The following is a 16059-nucleotide window of genomic DNA, read 5'->3' as shown; positions in this document are numbered from 1 at the left end:
ACACGCAGTGCCTGGCTGCCTTCCTTGTAGGAAGGGCCTCGCTCCCACTCCCCCGCCGGGTCCGACTGCAGGCGGAGAGCGGGCTCTGGGGGTCAAGGCTGAGGCCACATTGGACCCTCGGCCATGAGGGCGGCAGCAGTCCCCTCCCAGACCCTCTAGGCTGTGCCAGACGTGGGGGGTCCACACAGGGAACCCAGGCACATGTCCACAGGAGCTTCGAGATCTAAGACTCCAGGAGACCCCAAAATGGCGCCCCGGCAGCTGCTGGCGACTTAGCCCCAGGGAGAAGAGGCAGGGCCCGGGGAGCGCGGGGACCAGCCTGCTCACCTCCTCCTCCTCGAAGCCCGTGAGGTCCCAGTGGTACCTGAGCCGCATCTGTTTCCGCTTCCAGTGCTCCATGAAGGTGGCGGCTGTGGGTGGGAGAAAGAGCCAAGTCACCCAGGACACAAGGGCACCCTTGTCCCCGGCGCCGTCCAGTCATCCAGGGACCAGTGCGCCAGACCAAGCGCTTCACACCAGTCCACCCGTTCTGCCCTCCTGCGGACCCCACGGGACACGGACATTCACTATCCCATTTTACAGATGAAGAAACTGAGGCCCAGAGACATCAAGTCCCAGCCAAGGTTACTCAGCCAGCCGGTGAGGGGCCAGGCAGGCTGGTCCCAGAGCCCCTGCTCCTAACACCCTGCTCCATCGATCCTGAGGGCCCCCGGTCACAGGTAGGGGTGCTGAGGTCACAAAGGCGAGGCTGGGGAGAGGCGAGGCCAAGGCCGCTCACTCAAGCTTCACATCCCTGCGGACAGTCTGGCTGCTGAGCTGTACTCTTAGCTGCCTTGTTCTACTTCATATTCCCAATGGACTCCACATAGTTCAAACACTGCCTCCTCCAGGAAGCCCTCAATCATCCCTCTAAGTATCGGGAAAACCCAACCCCTCTTGGGACCTCGCTTGCTCACAGTGTCCCCTCTCCCAGTACAGGGGTCCTTCTGGTGCGTGGGGCGGGGACGCCGCCTCGTCCGTCTGGACTTCCAGCCCACAGCCCAGCATGGACAGGTGCCAGCCGTGCTCGTGGACGAACGAATGGTTCTCGGGAGCGCAGAACCACGGAGATGCCCCGGCCGAGTCTGTGACTATTAATGTTCCAGCAGAGGCCGAGGGTAGGGGTCAGGACGGGTGTGGTCGTATGGTTAATGAGCGCTCAGGGGTCCCAGGGGTAGCTGCCGGCACTGTTGGGAGAGCCGCACCTGACCCTCCTTAAACCCCAGTCGTCACGGGAGGAGGAATCGCACGGCTTGTCTGACAAGCAGGGGCTCAAGATGGAACAGAACGAGGCCTGGCGCTCGCCTGGCGGCGGGGCCCGTCAGTGGGGGTGCAGCTTTGGAACAGGCAAGACGCGGGGCTGAGTCTGGTTCGTCTCTGGGCTCGGAGAGTTTCTGTCGGTTTGCCTCCCTCTACGTGAACAGGTGACAACAGGGCCCCCGCGACGGCCAGTTTTGGGCACAGTGGGCACAGCTGGGCATCAGCCGCCTCTCGAGGTCTTTCAAGGGGGCGTGATTCTGCCCTGGGGACTGGCTGCACAGGCCGTGCAGCAGCGCAGAAGACAGGCGGTGGACAGAGAGAGGGTCGGGGATTAGGGACAGCAGGAGGCCAGTGCAGGCTGCTGGGACACGGACATGCTGGAGCCAGAAACAGCCAGCGTCACGGAGGGAGCGCCTTCCTGGGGGTGTCAGAGCCGTGGGCACGGCAAAGCCTCTGCCAGAGAGGCCGGGAACCCGGGGTGGGGTGGGGAGAAGTACCCGGCCCTCCCCTCGGCCGCCCTCTGACCTCTCCCTGGCCTTCTCATTGGCAGAGCCTACAGGGAGATGGGACAGCAAGGGGACAGGGAGGCAACCCCATGGGGTACAAGGTGCACTCAGCAGAGAGACCCTGAGCGGCAGTGCCGTGGGGAGCCCAGCAGCGGGATCCAGACGCCCGCTGCGAGGGAGCCGGCCCCGAGAGCAGGCCGGGGAGCAGACCCGACTGTGGCTGCACGACCTCCCAAGAAACAGGACACGAGGCAGTTTCCTCCACCTCTTCCCACATGTCCTCCAGCTGCTGCGGAGGGAGCAGGAGGTCCGGCCTGCCTCACACTGACCCGTTCTGGAAGGCGCCTCATGCCTTCTCTGTCCTGGTCTCGCCCACCCGGGCAGCCCCTCCTCTCGGTCCTGGGCCGAGCGAGAGCTGGACCGTGCGGGAGGGTGACTGCAGACACCCAGGGGTTGGCCCGTTTAGCCACGCGTCCCTGCCTCCTGCGTCTTCCACCTGTCCTCCCGCTCGCTGGCTGGCCATCCCCACCTCCGTCTCTCGGGGCCCCTGCCCTCCCGTCACCAGCCCGCGGTGTGCTAATAACGGAGCTACCTCGCAGGGGGCTCGCCTCGGACCGTGCTCTACTCTCGGGATTCACTGACGCCGGGAACCTGACCGTCGCCGCCACGCTATGCAGTAGGACGATTTCCGTTCGTGGATTTACAAGCGACCCAGAGACAGGGAGGGTTAAATGCCCCACCTGAGGCTAAGCAGAGGTTACGGGCAGGACTGAGGTCTGAACCGAATTCTATTTGGGCACAGAGTCTACACTGAAGCACTGTACCATCCAGCCTTATGTTAAGGGAGTAATGACCACAGCCGTACTGAGTGCTCTGGTTAGAGCAAACCTGGACTGCCATCGTATGGACGAGTGGAAAGCAAGGCACAGAGAGTCTGACTGCCTGGCCCAAGGTCACACAGCTGGGCAGCCGCTCTTTGACCAAGGCACGCTTGCTTAGAGCACGTGCTGTGAATCTTAAGACAGATACCGGGACATCTCCCAGAGGTATCCCAGCCAAGGACCAAGACTGGAGCCTGGCGGTTGGGTGTGGAGGTGGTACACGGCCAAGCCTCGTTTGGCTTCTTGATTATGTTTAAGAAATAAAAACCTGTTATATAAAGTGAGTAATGTTCTGCTTCTTTAAAAACCTAAAGCACTGGGGCCAGAGGCTGGAGCGGAGGAGACCCTCTGTGCGTTCTAGTTCAGGTGCGTCTCCTCCACTTGGCCACACACCCCACTGCGCCCCACGGCCGGACTCCGCGGCTCTGTTCGCATGCTTTGCTCTGGAGCAAAGGGGTGCAGTCCCGGAGCTCAGGCTTGGCCAGTGAAGCGGAGATGCGGAGGCTCGTGCTGAGCCCAGGGGGCAGGCCCGGTGTCTCAGCTCAACGGGCATCGTGAACCACAGGGCCGGGCAAAGGCAGGGGGGCGCTCGGGCATCCGTCCTTCACAACCGCGCTCCCGTGCCTGCGCCCTAGTCCACCTGCGTGGGTGGTGGTGGGCGCTGCCAGGTTCCCTCCCTTCTCTCAGAGGTCCGGCTCGTGGGTGGCTCCCGCCCCCTCTCTTTCTGCCGCACCCTCTGGCCCTCCACGCAGGGGTAACGCACTCCTTCCTACCGGTGCACAAACGGAGGCTCTGAGCGATCAGGGGCCAGCAGACAAGGCCTTCCGGTGCCAGGACGGGCTGGGGCTGGCGTGGTGGCTCCCCCGGCCTGGGGGCAAGCTGTGTGCCGAGCCTGGTCAGCGTACAGAAGAAACGGCCTCGATGGCCACCCAAGGGGGGCCCAGAGACAAGGCCCGGGCGCCCGAGTCCAGAGCCCCGAGGGCAGCAGAGCACACAGGCAGAGACCTACGAGCGAGTCCGGGCGAGAGCAGAAGCAGGTGGCTGAGCCGTAATTCATCTTTCCTCAAACACCTGTCCCAGCGACACAATGCTAGACAAACACATTCTTGTGGGGCAGCCCGGAGGCAGCAGGTGAGCGCAGGACCCTGGGTCGAGCCTGGATCACATCCAGGTGGGAGCTCAGGCACGTGACCACCCGCCTCTGCAGCCCCCAGTTCCCCGTCCACACGGGCGGCTGCACGGCAGAGCCTGCTGGAGGCCGTCACGAGGCAGCCCACAGCCGCACGTGGGGGCCCACGGGGTGCGCTCCCGGGACCTGGCTCCCGCGGGAGCATCGCCCCGGGTCTGGCCAAGAGGCTGACCATAGGTTCAAGGGCCACATGGGGTGTGGATCCCCCAGAATGTTTCCTGTAGATCCTGAGACAGGAAGCAGCAGACTGTGGGGTACCAAGGGCCGGGGGGCAGGAGGCGGCGGACTGGCAGCCGGCCAGCACGGAACCTTAAGCACGCCAGGGTCCAGAAGCACCGACCGCTCCATTGTCTGTCCTACTTCCCTCCGTCCACCTCTCGTCTGGTCTCACCTCTGCCGCCCGGAGCCCTGGGGTCAGGCAGGCCTCAGCGGCTCCCTCTGCACCAGCCCAGGGGTGCGCCCACCCTGACAGGCCGCCCCCAAGAGGAGAGACCTGCTCCGACCCTCTGGCTCCCAACAGCCCGAGTGTCCACTCGCCGCACCCATCTCCTCCTCCGAGGGGGGACCGGGGGTGCCTCTGCCCAGAGCTGCAGGACCGGCAGGGGCTCTCGGAAGAGATGCGGCTCGGGTACCCTCCTTACGTCCCCTCCGAGCGGGCCTCCCTCGCGAGCTGCCCCGGCTGTGGAGCTCCAGCGAGAAGCCCACACTAGCTCCCGCTGCACCCCCACCTGGCTCGGGGTGCTGGGCGGGGCACGCCCCCAGGGGCTTCACCACCCGCCGCGTCTCCTTCAGGTCGCAGCCGCCTTCCCAAGCTTCTGCAGCCGGGCTCAGATCAAACAAACTCCTTTGTTCTGCACGGAACCGACAAGCTGTTAAAACCCCATTATTACGCCATAATTTTAGAAAACTGATCACAGCAAAGAGCTAAATGGGGCTCAAAGCTGCTTTGTGGGACACCTTGTTGGAGGCTTTGAAACGTCACACATCACAGGCGGGAGCAACCTGGAGTCTCTGGGGCCGGCGTGTCCACGCCCAAGGCCAGCGGACCCCACGGGGGGGAGGGGACGTGAGGCCCTGTCACTGCGCCCGCGGAAATGTCAGCAGCCGGAGGGCAGGAGAAGAAAGGACACGGGGCAGAAGACGGACCAGTGGGAGAAGGATCCCCCCGAGGGCAGTGGGCAAGTCCCTGAATAAGGGATTGAAAGGAAACCGGCCGTGAGGTCTCTGCTAATTACGCTTGACGTGACTGTGGCGCTGCAGGACCGAGGGGCCGCCCCCTCTGCCTCCGCCCGCCAGCCGGGGCTGGACCACACCGGCCACCTCCGGAGCCCGGCAGGCTCGTTCCTGTGGCTTTTGTCTTGATTGATAATACGCTCCATTTTCCCTAAAGGGAAGTGCCTCCTGGGAGCAGTTTGGCTTTTTCATTATTTTTTTCCCCAAATGAGAGTGTGTGGACGGAACTCACACTTGACAGACAGGCGCATTGTTGTCCCCCAACCCCATCCCCGGCCGAAGTGAAGCTGGAGGCGGTGGGGGGGCGGCAAGCAGCAGAGGCAGATCTGTCTCTTTCCCTCCATCCCGGGGCATGGAGTCACGTCTGTCTCTCAAGGACGGGGTGCTGGGAAGGGCCCGCCAAGACCTTTGAGGCTCTCTGCATACAGTAGGTGCTCAATCAAGGGGGAACCGGGCACACTGGCTTCCCAGAGCAGGAGCACAGCATTTGATGGAATCCCTGTGGGCTTGCCCGGCTGAGCGGCGCCTGCCTGCCTGCCCCCATGACCGGCTCCGGGAAACTCTCTGCTCCCCCAGGAGGCTGCGGAACAGAGCTGGGAACACGTCTGCAGGAAGGGGGTGACCAGAGCACTCGTGTAGATCTGGGAAGACAGGGCCGGGGCGGGATCCATCAGGTCAGGGATAGATCCCACCTTGCCCAAGCCATACCCTCTCTGTGCTGCAGTGTCCTCAGTGGAGAGAAACACCCCACCCTCCCTCCAGGGCTACCGGGACAGAGGTCACCTAGGCAGGGCTCCAAGCAGGGTCTGGTGCACAGTCAGCCCTCAGCGCAGGGTTGCAGGGGAGGGAGGTGTGTTTGGGGACAGATGGGGAAGCCGTCCAGGTCAGGAGTAAGAAAGGCCCTTGTGGAGCAGGCAGGTCCGCGGGAGCGGGTAACCGTGCGGGCAGACGGAGGGGGGCCCAGCGGCCCAGCAGCGGAGCACAGGGCAGCTGGAGCCAGAGTGCTGGGACTCGAGTCTTGCCTCTGCCTGGCAGTTCCGGTGTAAGCTGGGGAAAGTTGTCTCGATTTGCTCATCTGTCAGACGGGCAATAAAGCTGTCCATCTCCTGCGGTCACCGGGGGCACGCGTGAGTCATGCACCTACGACACTCAGCACAGTGCCCGGCAGAGCGCAGGGCCCGGCTCGCGGAAGCGGGTGTTCCTCCAGAGCGGGTGAAGGGACACGACCTCCAGAGGCCCCCAAGTACAGGTTTGAGCCCCGGCCTCCGCGGTCCAGGCTGTCGGCACACGTCCGGTAAGCACGTGCTCGCAGAGCCGACGTGAGAGCTGGCACCAGGCACGGCCCCGAGTATGTCACAAGGAACGGTGAGCTCAAGGCTCCCGGCACAGCTCCAGGTGGCTTGCGTTATCCCCCCCATTTTATAAATGGGGAACCTGGGGCCCAGAGAGCAGAAGCCACTTGCCTGAGGCCACACAGCCGCTAGGGGACGAGCTAAGAGATCTGAACCTGAGTCTGGCCAAGGACCCAGTGGCTCCGGTGACTGCTTCCCTGCGTCCACCCATCCTGGCAGAGTCCACCCAGCTGAGTGGTGGCTCAGACCCAAGCGTCCGACCGGCAGTTTGTGCAAGCTGAGCTTCTCCGGGGGCTCGAATGTGTGGCCAGGTGGGCCTTCCTGGCTCGGGGCAGGGACCCAGGAGGCTGTGCGCCCGCCCAGCAGGTGTTCCGGCTTCTACCTGGAGCTTCCTGGGCCCCGACCAGCTGAGCAGCGCTGAGGTCTTGAGGAAGCCAGGGAGGCTGAGAATGAGGAGCAGAGGGCAGTGGGGGGCACAGAGGTAATTCCTGGCGAACCCAGGGTCCAGAGAGGCGAGGGTGGGCAGTGGTACCGCACAGAGCTACTGCCTCCCTATGCTGTGCAGCAGCCCCAGCAAGGGGTCCTCCAACACAGTTTGAATTCCCCTTGGAACAGGGTGCTCACTACCTAGTGCGACACAGGGCTCACTGCTGGAAATCTTTCCCGTGCTGAGCTGGTGCCCTAGGGTTTCATGCGGCCTTGTTCAGGAGACGGCCTTTGCCGCTAAGAGACCTAACGGACGGCATTTATCGTGAGGCTCTGCTTATTTCTGCCTGCGTCTGCCTCCTGCTCCGAGCACACGTCCTGGTACGCAGGGGCCGCCTCCTGGCTCCGCGGCCGCACCGCACAAGGCAGAATCTAGCACAGTCCACGGCTCCCCAGCTCCCGTCTTGGCCGACATGTGCGCGCTGATGCCGCTAACACCCCGGCTGCCCACTGCAAAGTCCGTCTCCTGGCTGCCCGGTCCCTGCTGCAGCAAAGAGGTCTCACACCTTCTTGGCAGAACTCCCGTGTCCCCCAAATCCTGCAGACGAACCCTCAAATGGAAAAATCGGTAAAAGGGCTGCTACCATTTCAAAGCAAAGCCAGGACTGGGAGAGACAGGGGAGGCGTGCATCATGCAAAACCTGCGGCCCGGCTCAGTGGTGGGGGCAGGGGGGGCGAGCGTGGGGTGGGCTGCCCAAGGGCGCCGCGTCCAGGCTCCTCTCTCGCTGTACCCTCGTCCCGGGGCAACCATCCGGTCGGGTGGGAACCCAGTGTGAGGCCCTACAGGGAGACTGTTGGGTTTTAAACATTTAGGGCACAGACCCTTCACTCTGACAAGTGGGGACAGATGAGCCCAGAGCCACTGCTACTCGGTGGGGAGGGCAGGGCCAGGCTGGGTCTGGGCAGGAGCTCCCCGGAGCCGGGCTGGATGGACAGTCCCGGATACAGGCTGTGCACAGGCTGCAGGCAGTCAGGGCCGTTCCGAGCCCAGCGAGCAAGGGACAAGCCTGGCCGGCCTCCTCCTGACCGCTGAGTGGGGGAGGGGACAGACCCTCCCCTGTCAGATCGGGCACGGCTTGCGTCCACCCTGGGGTGATGTCCCGAGGAGGAAGTGCGGCACCCCACGCGTGTCCGGTGCACGTCCCTGCAGGGGACAGCGAAGGTGCTGTACTTAGAAGAAAACTGGCGACAGCCGGATGCCAAGGGAGCTTTCAGGGCTCTGCAGCCAGAGCCGCACCCGGCGCCTGGCGCCGAAGACTCGCCAGGGACGGCTTTCAGCTGGAGGCACGGTGATGACAGCCTTAGAGGGCTCCGTGTGCCGAGCTCCAGCGCGGCTGGCTTCTGTCGCCCGATAGGAGAAGGTGGGCCCTGTCGCCCGAAGAGACAGGACGCGCACCTATACGTTAGGTTCTGTCCAGAGAGGCTGGCCGCAGAGGACATGCGTGCGCCAGGGACGCAGTGGGCCTGCTTCCTCCCTGCCCCGAGGCCAGGTCCAGGCGGGCCGCGCCCTGAAGGCCGATACTCCCCATCCACAGTGGGGCAGGGGCTGTAACTCTACCCCCCACGCTTCACACGAAGCCAGCTCAGCCAGGCCTGCCGCTTCTCCTCAGCCCTGGGGATGGCCCGCGTGAGAGTGGAAACAAGGCACCCGAGTCCTTTGCAATGATCAAAATGTCTTTTCTCTGTCCGGGGCCCTTTGTTTGGAGGGGCAGTAACCTGGAGTCTGGGGGCTGGGTTCCTCTTCGAGCTTCCCGTGGGGAAAGTGGGAATGGGTGGGACAAAATTGGGAAGCCCCGGGCCGGGGAAGGAGGTGTCAAATTCTCTTGACCGCTGCTCCGGCCCTCCCACCAGCCCCCTTTCTGGTATGGCCGCCCACAGCCCCCTTGGATTAACCTGGCTTCTTACCATTGGCCCAAGCACCTGTCACTTCAGTCTTGAGTGAGAGCCCCCGGGCCACTGTCCCCATCGGAGCTGGGTCAGCCTTTCCTCCACTTCCTCCCAAGCTGCCTCTTACACTTGCTGTCTCTGACTCAAGGATAAGACACAAAAACACCTTTCATGCCGCAAGCCGACCGCTCTGGTTCCTGATTCCTTCCGGTGAGAACACTGAGTTCTTCCCCGCGGGCCCTTGCTTGGTCTCTGGGATTCCCTGCACTCTCCCCCACCCCCCTCCCCCGGCTCCCTGCCCCCGGCAGGCTCCTTCACCAGGCCCTGCATCCCTACCACTGGGCCTTTGCACATTCTGTTCCTGTTTGAGTCCAGGATTGTAATCTCGCCAGGGCGGCGGAATCATCAGTTTGCCTCCCAGGCTTCCCTGAACACAAGCACGTCATAAAAGTGGCTGATCACCGCCCCCGCCCCCCGCAACGGCTGGGACGTCACGCACACTTGTACTTCTCATGCCACCCCACACGGCAGGTGGTACCCCCCCACGGGTGTGACGAAGTGCAGGAGCCCTAGAGAGTCAGCTACGCCCTCAGGCCGGGCTGAGGCTCTGCAGCCGCCCCTCTGACCCTCATGGGTCACCCTATGGACCGCCGGTGGTTGCTGGCCTGGCACAGGCCACCCAGGCTCAGAGACCCTGCAGGCGCCAGTGCAGCCGGCCAGGGGCCCACTGAGGGTGCTTGTGGAGAACCACGCTCCAGCCAAGCAGGCAGAGGTGGGTGGCTGCAGCGCGGGGCCTGGGGCACGAGGCCTGGGGGTGGGAGACCCACAGGCAGGGACCTGCTTAGGACCACGCTGCTGTCCAGACTGGAGGGTGGCGGGCTGGGCGGGGTGGTGGGCGCATCTGAGGGGAGGGGCTGCGGCTCACATCCTCAGCAGGACCGTCCCAGAGCCGGCGGCTGCTGCCTGCCGCCCCATCCCCCCACGCAGTTTCCAGCAAGTGTGGAAGTGTGACTGAGGAACCAGCCCCACTACTCAGCGTTCCGTGTTCCTCCCACTTCTCCGGAGACACCGCGCAGCTCCTCTGCACCCCCCGGCCTCCAAACTCACAGGTTCAGCCCACCCTGAGCTCCAGCCGCCCCTCCAGGGAGCCAGGCAGCAACCTCAGCCCCGCGGGGACGCTGGCCGCTGCCCCCCCTCGCTGACAGCACTCTCAAACACCACCTCAGGGCTGAACGGACCGCCTTGGGCGGGAAGGGAGGCTGCCAGGCTGGGCAGAAGCCAGATCAGGCCCGGTGAGGACCCCGGGGTCAGCCCCGACCTATCACGAAGCTGGTTCTGCTCCGTGGTTTTTTCCTGCGACGGCAGACCTTCCTGAGCCCCCAGCCTCCCGGGGCAGTGGCTGAGCTGGGAAGCCCAGGCCCCAACCTCACAGATTCTGCGATTCTGAAAAATGTTCCCGAGTCGAGGCTTCTGGCGTGACACGGACAGCCCGTTCCGCTCAGCACTGGGGCGCCGCGACCAAATTCTCCGTGACCGGATCCTCACACATCTAGGTCACACGGACCCGTAAGAGCCGCGCATCTGGCTGGCCGGGGGCAGTCTCCATCCCCATTTGTACAACGAGCAGCTTCTCAGCCCCCCATGGCCCTCCACACGCTCACTGTGCACGGGGCCGACGCGGCTACGTGCTGCTCTGGGATGTGCCGGCAGGGCTCTGCCCGGCCCCTCCGCTTCTGCATTGAGTCCCCGCACCGCAAACACGCAGCACCCCCGCCCACCGCATCTTCAGAACTCCGCTCAAGGCGCTCACACCTCTTCCGGGAAGTCTGTCCTGACTTTTCCCGCAGGCATCCTGACCCTTAGCTCCTGTGCCCAGTTCCATCTCCTACTAGATGGGAGTCCCTGGGGACAAGGACCGGGGCTCTGGTATCCCGGGGACAGCTCTACACACAGCTGCCCAGGGCCCGGATTCTGAATCCTCCCCTGGCAAGGGGGTAACACAGGACCACAGAGGAGGGAACAGGTCAGTTTGCTAATCCAAAAGCATCTGCAGAAACGCAACCAGACACCACTTACCCACCGCCCACGCCCCCGGCATCTGTTGGGTACCAGAGCAGAGAAGCATCCTGAAGGATGAGTCCTGTGCCTTGGACTCGGGGTGGCAGGTGGAAGTAAGGGCACCGGCTCTGGAAACCCCACATTCCTTCCTTGCCGTGGACACTCAGGAGCTGAGTGACCCTGGGATACTAACACTAACTGTCTCTGAGCCTTGGTATCCTTCCCCAAAAAGTGGGCACGCGGGACCTGCAGGACTGCTGCAGGGACCTGGTCCCAGGAAAGACGGCCCGTTCCTAAGAGCAGACACCCCCTCCACCTTCCGTAAGGCGTGGGTCAGAAGAACCAGTCTGTATCCAGGATGCAGCCCGGACCCTCCCCACCTGCAGGCACAACGGGGCACCGTGCCCCCACCGAGCCTCCCTCCCACGCCCATTCCAGGCCAACACAGCTGTGCAAAATGTCAAGGCGGAAGGAAGGCCATGGAGGGACCGAGGCAAAGTCGCCCCTGCCCCGTAGACGCCAGGCGGCCAGGCTCTGCTTACCCCAGAGGGCCATGAAGACGGAGAAGAAGACGGTGGCGGGGTTGTCGAAGAGGTGGCTGGCCCGGGCGGTGGCGCACGCCGAGCTCATCTTCCAGTAGCTGCACGTCTTGTCACACAGCGGGCACATGGTGATGTTCTGTCTGTGGTCACACATCTCCATGCTGCAAGACAGGGGTGGCCTGTAAGTCCCCAGGACACGTAGGGACTCCATGCTGGGCGCCGCGCTGGGGTGGGGGTCGGTGAAGTGACCCCCGTGAGGCCCGCTAGCCGGCTGCAGCCAACGCCCGCATCCCCCACCAGGCTCTCTAGGGCCGCCTGCAGACACCGGTGACATGGGCGGTAACTTGCGTTCCGAAGGGCCTCGGGTTGCTTTCGCGCCTGGCACTGCTTTACAAGTCTCCACAATTTTGGATGGGGCTCCTGCATTTTCGTTCTGCATAAGGCCTGCAATTTCTGCAGCCCACCCCGGATGCAGGCCCGTCCAGACCGCTGGGTGACCCGAGAGGGGCGTCTGAGTGCTCACGGCTCGGGGTCGGGGTGGGCCAGAGGCAGCAGGACCCACGGCCTGCGTGGGAGCCGCCTCTTGGAGAAGCAGAGAGACAGCAGCCAGCGTCCTCTAACAGCTGGGCTCTGTCCGGGCTTGTTCTAGTAGCGGGAGCTGCCCAGGGGTTCATGATGTGAGGAAGCCAGCAAGAGGAACAGGTGAGGCCACAAGAAGGCTGTGCCCTCCCCGTGCCCTTGCACGTCCCAGGCAGAGCACACGTGGGCTCCGCCATCCTGGTGGGGACGCGGTGGGGCAGCTGGCCTCAGGGGCCACCCAGGCATCAGCCTCAGGGGGGCTCTGGACACACAGGGGAGACAGGTGGCTGGGCAGAAGGAACACATCGACAGGCAGCCCGGGGGTGGGGAGGGGGGAGACATCCACCGTGCAGGGCTCGTTCGGAGCCGAGGGTGCCTGCCCGGGACAGTGGGTCCTGCTCAACAAGGTTCTTATCCTCTGGGCTGACACGGAGTCTGGGGCTGGAGCCCAGCTGCTGCGGAGGGGCCGGAGGGGAGCTGAGCCCCCCCCACCCCAGCTCCCTGGCACTCAGGCTCTCTCCTGCTAATAGGCAAGTCACTGATACTCAAAGGCTGTCAGCTGTGTAAGCAGGAGCCCCCACGGGCACCCACCTGGCCCAGGCCAGCTGCAGGGACCCCTACAATCCCACCATCATCGATGAAGAAATAAGCCCAAAGAGGGGAAGTTACGTGCCGAGGGTCACACCGCAGAGTGGGGCTTGGGCCCTGGTCCTTCCTGGTTCTCGTCTGCAGCCCACAGACCGCGGGCTCTCGCCTCCTGCTCCCGGGTCCTCCCTTGGCTCTTCCTGCCTCGTGTCCCTTTAGCCTCAGACTCAGTTTCCCCTTCTGGGAGGTGAGGAGAGGAGCCAGAGTAAGGTGTCCCTCCCCCGCCCCCCGGGCTCCAGCCTTCCCTGAATTTTCCCCTCCCTGCTAACTCGGACAAGACTCTGAGCTGTAGACCCCAGGCAGGAGCGCACTTTCCCAGATGCGGAAGAGCGCGGAGGGGGGTGTTTCTTTCTTATTTCTGTGCACGTGAACTCAGGCACACAACCATGCTTGGCCCACAACAGGACACCTGCTGGGAGGCTGTGGGGACCCCCTGTGCCAGCATGGTGGGCGTCCCGGCTCTCTCCTCAGTCATGCTGTGAGAACCGTGTGTGCCAGGCACTGTGTCAGGCACGGACGTGGAAAGACGGTTGTGACAAGGAGCTGCTGTCTCAGAGCCCCTGGGGAAGTGAGTGTACGTGTGTGCGTGCGTGTGTGCATGTGTGTGCAAGAGGGGCCAGTACACATGGGCGGCGTAGCTGCATGGACCCCAGAGCCAGCCAGCTCTGGCTTTAGGGCTGGGCTCTCCCCTTCATAATCTGTATGGCCTGGGGTGGGTGGCTCAGATTCCTTGGGCCTCAGTCTCCCCATCTGTAGAAGGGGGTGCTGGGAATGAGAGCGCTGTCCGGACACTGGGAAACTGGGCAAAGCCCACGAAGGCCTGGGAACAGCGGGAACAGTGGTGCTCGCCGTTACGACCCTGGGGGTAACCGAGCCCGGACAGCGGGCGTGAGCGTCCGTCTCCTGCCCCCTGCTGAGCTCCCTCTCCTCCAAGGGCCCTTCCGGGGGGCAGGCGTTGGGGGGGCTGATAAAGGCCCCCACTGTCACTGCACTGCCCAGGGCCCCGGTGCCCTGGCTGGAGGATGGGGTGGCCCAGAGCCCTGCGGGGGGCAGGGGCCAGGCCATGCAGCTCTGCCTGCCGCCAGCCCTCTCCCCCGTTGGCATGAATGAGGCCAGCCAGACAAAAAGCCTTTTTCTGCCGGTTTTACACCCTCTGCCTCGCCCTTCCTCAGCCACAGCCAAAATAAAGACAAGGAACGGGAAGGTCTGTTCTTTGGAGGGGATGGGCCGGTTGGGGGTGGCGGCTGGGACCTCGAAGGGCAGGGCCTCTGCCTTCCCTACACACGTGGACGGATCGCACTCCAGGGGGGACACACACCTCCTGCTTCACCCAAGGCACCAACCGGGCAGCGGCCGAGGCCGAAAGAGGGCCGGCGTCCAGAATCCGCCGTGAGGGCGGTGCATGTCCCTGGCCGTGTGTCGGGAGGAGGCAGTGCTGGTCTGGCCTCGGGGACCTCGGTGCCCTAGTGGTACAGGCATGCCCGGGCAGAGCCCCCTGGCTGAGACTCCCCGGCTACGCTCGGGAGGAGGAGAGGGAGGAGAAGCCCCCGGGGACCTGCCACTTGCCGTGTCCCTTGGGGCTCTGGAGCTAAGGCCACATCACACCTGGGTTCCCAACAGCCACTGTCGGACCCAAGCACAGTGGCCTCCTGTCACATTAGCCAACAAAGGGACAAACTTCCTCGGGTCTGTCTGTACCCAGAATAGCCCTGAAGGGTACGTAAGTCAGATTCCTTTAACGTTTTGATCCCGGATGGGTGGAAATATTTTAGGTGTTACTCATGCTTCAAAGCACCATTTACACCACAATTTGCCGGATATGGCCTTTCCGTGTGGCAGAGCTGTGACGAGCTGGCCGCCTGGCCAGGTAAGGGACTCGTTTGATCTTCGCTGATTGGAACTACAGACGAATGTTCCAAGCCACGGCTCTGCTTTGGAACCGCGGGCTGAGTGGTGAGCCACAAAACTGAATGGACGTCCCCGGGCTTCCCCGGTGAGCCTGCGTGCTCGTAGGAGGCAGGGCCACAGGCCGGGCAGCAGTGTCCCTGACCGAGGGGGGCCTGTTGTCCGGAACACACAACACAGTCACCCCTGGCTCAGGGCTTGCGGCCCTGGCACACAGTGGGGAGGGACAGAGCACTCCTGAGCCCCCAAGGACAGCAGCCTCCGGCCTCCAGCTCATGCTCCCCAGCACGGGGCCGTCTTGGGGGCCCCAGCCTTCTCCCAAGAGCTCCCCTTGCTTGGTGTAACCCCTGGGGGGGACTGCAGCAGGACTGTCAGCTCTGTGAACCCCCCAGAGCCATAGGGACGGGATGGGGGTGGGGAGCCGGGGGGCCGAGTCCACGCACGAGACCTCGACAGGGCCTTTTGGCTCACCTCCTGAACTCGCTAGGAAGCGGCGAATTTCCTGCTCCCTGAAGGACTGGAAACTCCTTTAAAACAGGGCAAAACACCTTCCAAGAAGGGAAAGTTGCCGGATGCTTATTTTGCGTCTCGCTCCGGACTGGAGTGCGCCTCCCGGGGCGTCTGTGCTGGGAACGGCCGTCCCTGCTCTCAGACAGCGCTCGCCCCACCCAGGGCCGCGGGTTCAGGGGCCTGTCAGGGCCACCGTCGCGGGAGGAGTGCGGCCCCTCGGGGAGCAGAGGGCGTGTGTGGGGAGGAGACCGGCCTACCTGGGGATGTTCTCGTCGACCGTGGCGCATCCGTACAGGAAGACGATGATGCCGACCACGGAGGCCGGGATGAGCATCTGGGTGTAGACGCCCAGCCAGGCGAAGTACAGGCCGATCTTCTCCCCGAAGTACTTCCTGCGCCACAGGGCAAAGCCAGACAGAGACAGGCTCATGCTCACGGCCTGCGGTGCGGACAAGTGGCACCTCCCCACCCGGCACGGAACAGCTCGACCTGGCCCCGCGAGCCCCCAAGCAGGACTTAGAGAGTGGGGTGGTGGGGGTGGCTCTGGGCCGGCCGTCGGGGGCAGGGGTGCCCCTTGCCCTTCTGTGTCCCAGGAAGCGGGTCGTTCCATTTGTGAGGCCCAGAATGGGGCATGCGGGCACAGCGGGCTGCCTAGGAGGTCGCCCGCTCTGTCCCAAGTCCCGCCCCGTCTGAGGGCTCCGGCCTGGAGAAGCCAAGAGAGCCGCCCTCCTCACATTCCGCGTCCCTGACGCCTTGAGGGGCTTCAGAATTTCCATGGCCGGACTCCGGTCTGCAGGTCCCCACAGGACATACATCTGCTCCCCTTCCTAACCCCGGGAGACAGGACAGCGTCCTCCTCCCCCTCCACCAGCCGTGCAAGGAGCCCCAGCGGCCACCCAGCGGGGTCGAGCCGGGCTGGGGATTCAGGAGAGGGGGATGAACGTGATGGGAAGAGCCCAGCCCCCAGCGAGTCTATGGGCCTGCAGG

The 16059-nt window shown here is 64.0% G+C and overlaps 1 protein-coding gene across 10 annotated transcripts in view; it reads right to left on the bottom strand.

Annotated features, from left to right (window-relative positions):
• The window catches only part of ANO1 (anoctamin 1), a 150445-nt gene that overhangs the window by 27320 nt on the left and 107066 nt on the right, over window positions 1–16059 (bottom strand). For 5 of the 10 annotated variants that reach the window (XM_082749154.1, XM_082749155.1, XM_082749156.1 and 2 more), the window contains 3 exons: window positions 15330–15464; window positions 11434–11594; window positions 316–410 (listed from right to left, as the gene is read on the bottom strand). In XM_082749154.1, coding sequence (XP_082605280.1) covers window positions 316–410; window positions 11434–11594; window positions 15330–15464 — 391 coding nt within the window. The remainder of the gene's footprint in view (window positions 1–315; window positions 411–11433; window positions 11595–15329; window positions 15465–16059) is intronic. The other 5 variants (XM_082749151.1, XM_082749153.1, XM_082749158.1 and 2 more) reach the window with 1 other exon arrangement.

Source organism: Mustela nivalis (genome assembly GCF_964662115.1).
Source record: "Mustela nivalis genome assembly, chromosome: 9".
Lineage (NCBI taxonomy): Eukaryota > Metazoa > Chordata > Mammalia > Carnivora > Mustelidae > Mustela > Mustela nivalis.
Note: the sequence above shows the minus strand (reverse complement) of the source record. Positions and strands in the feature narration are given on the sequence as shown.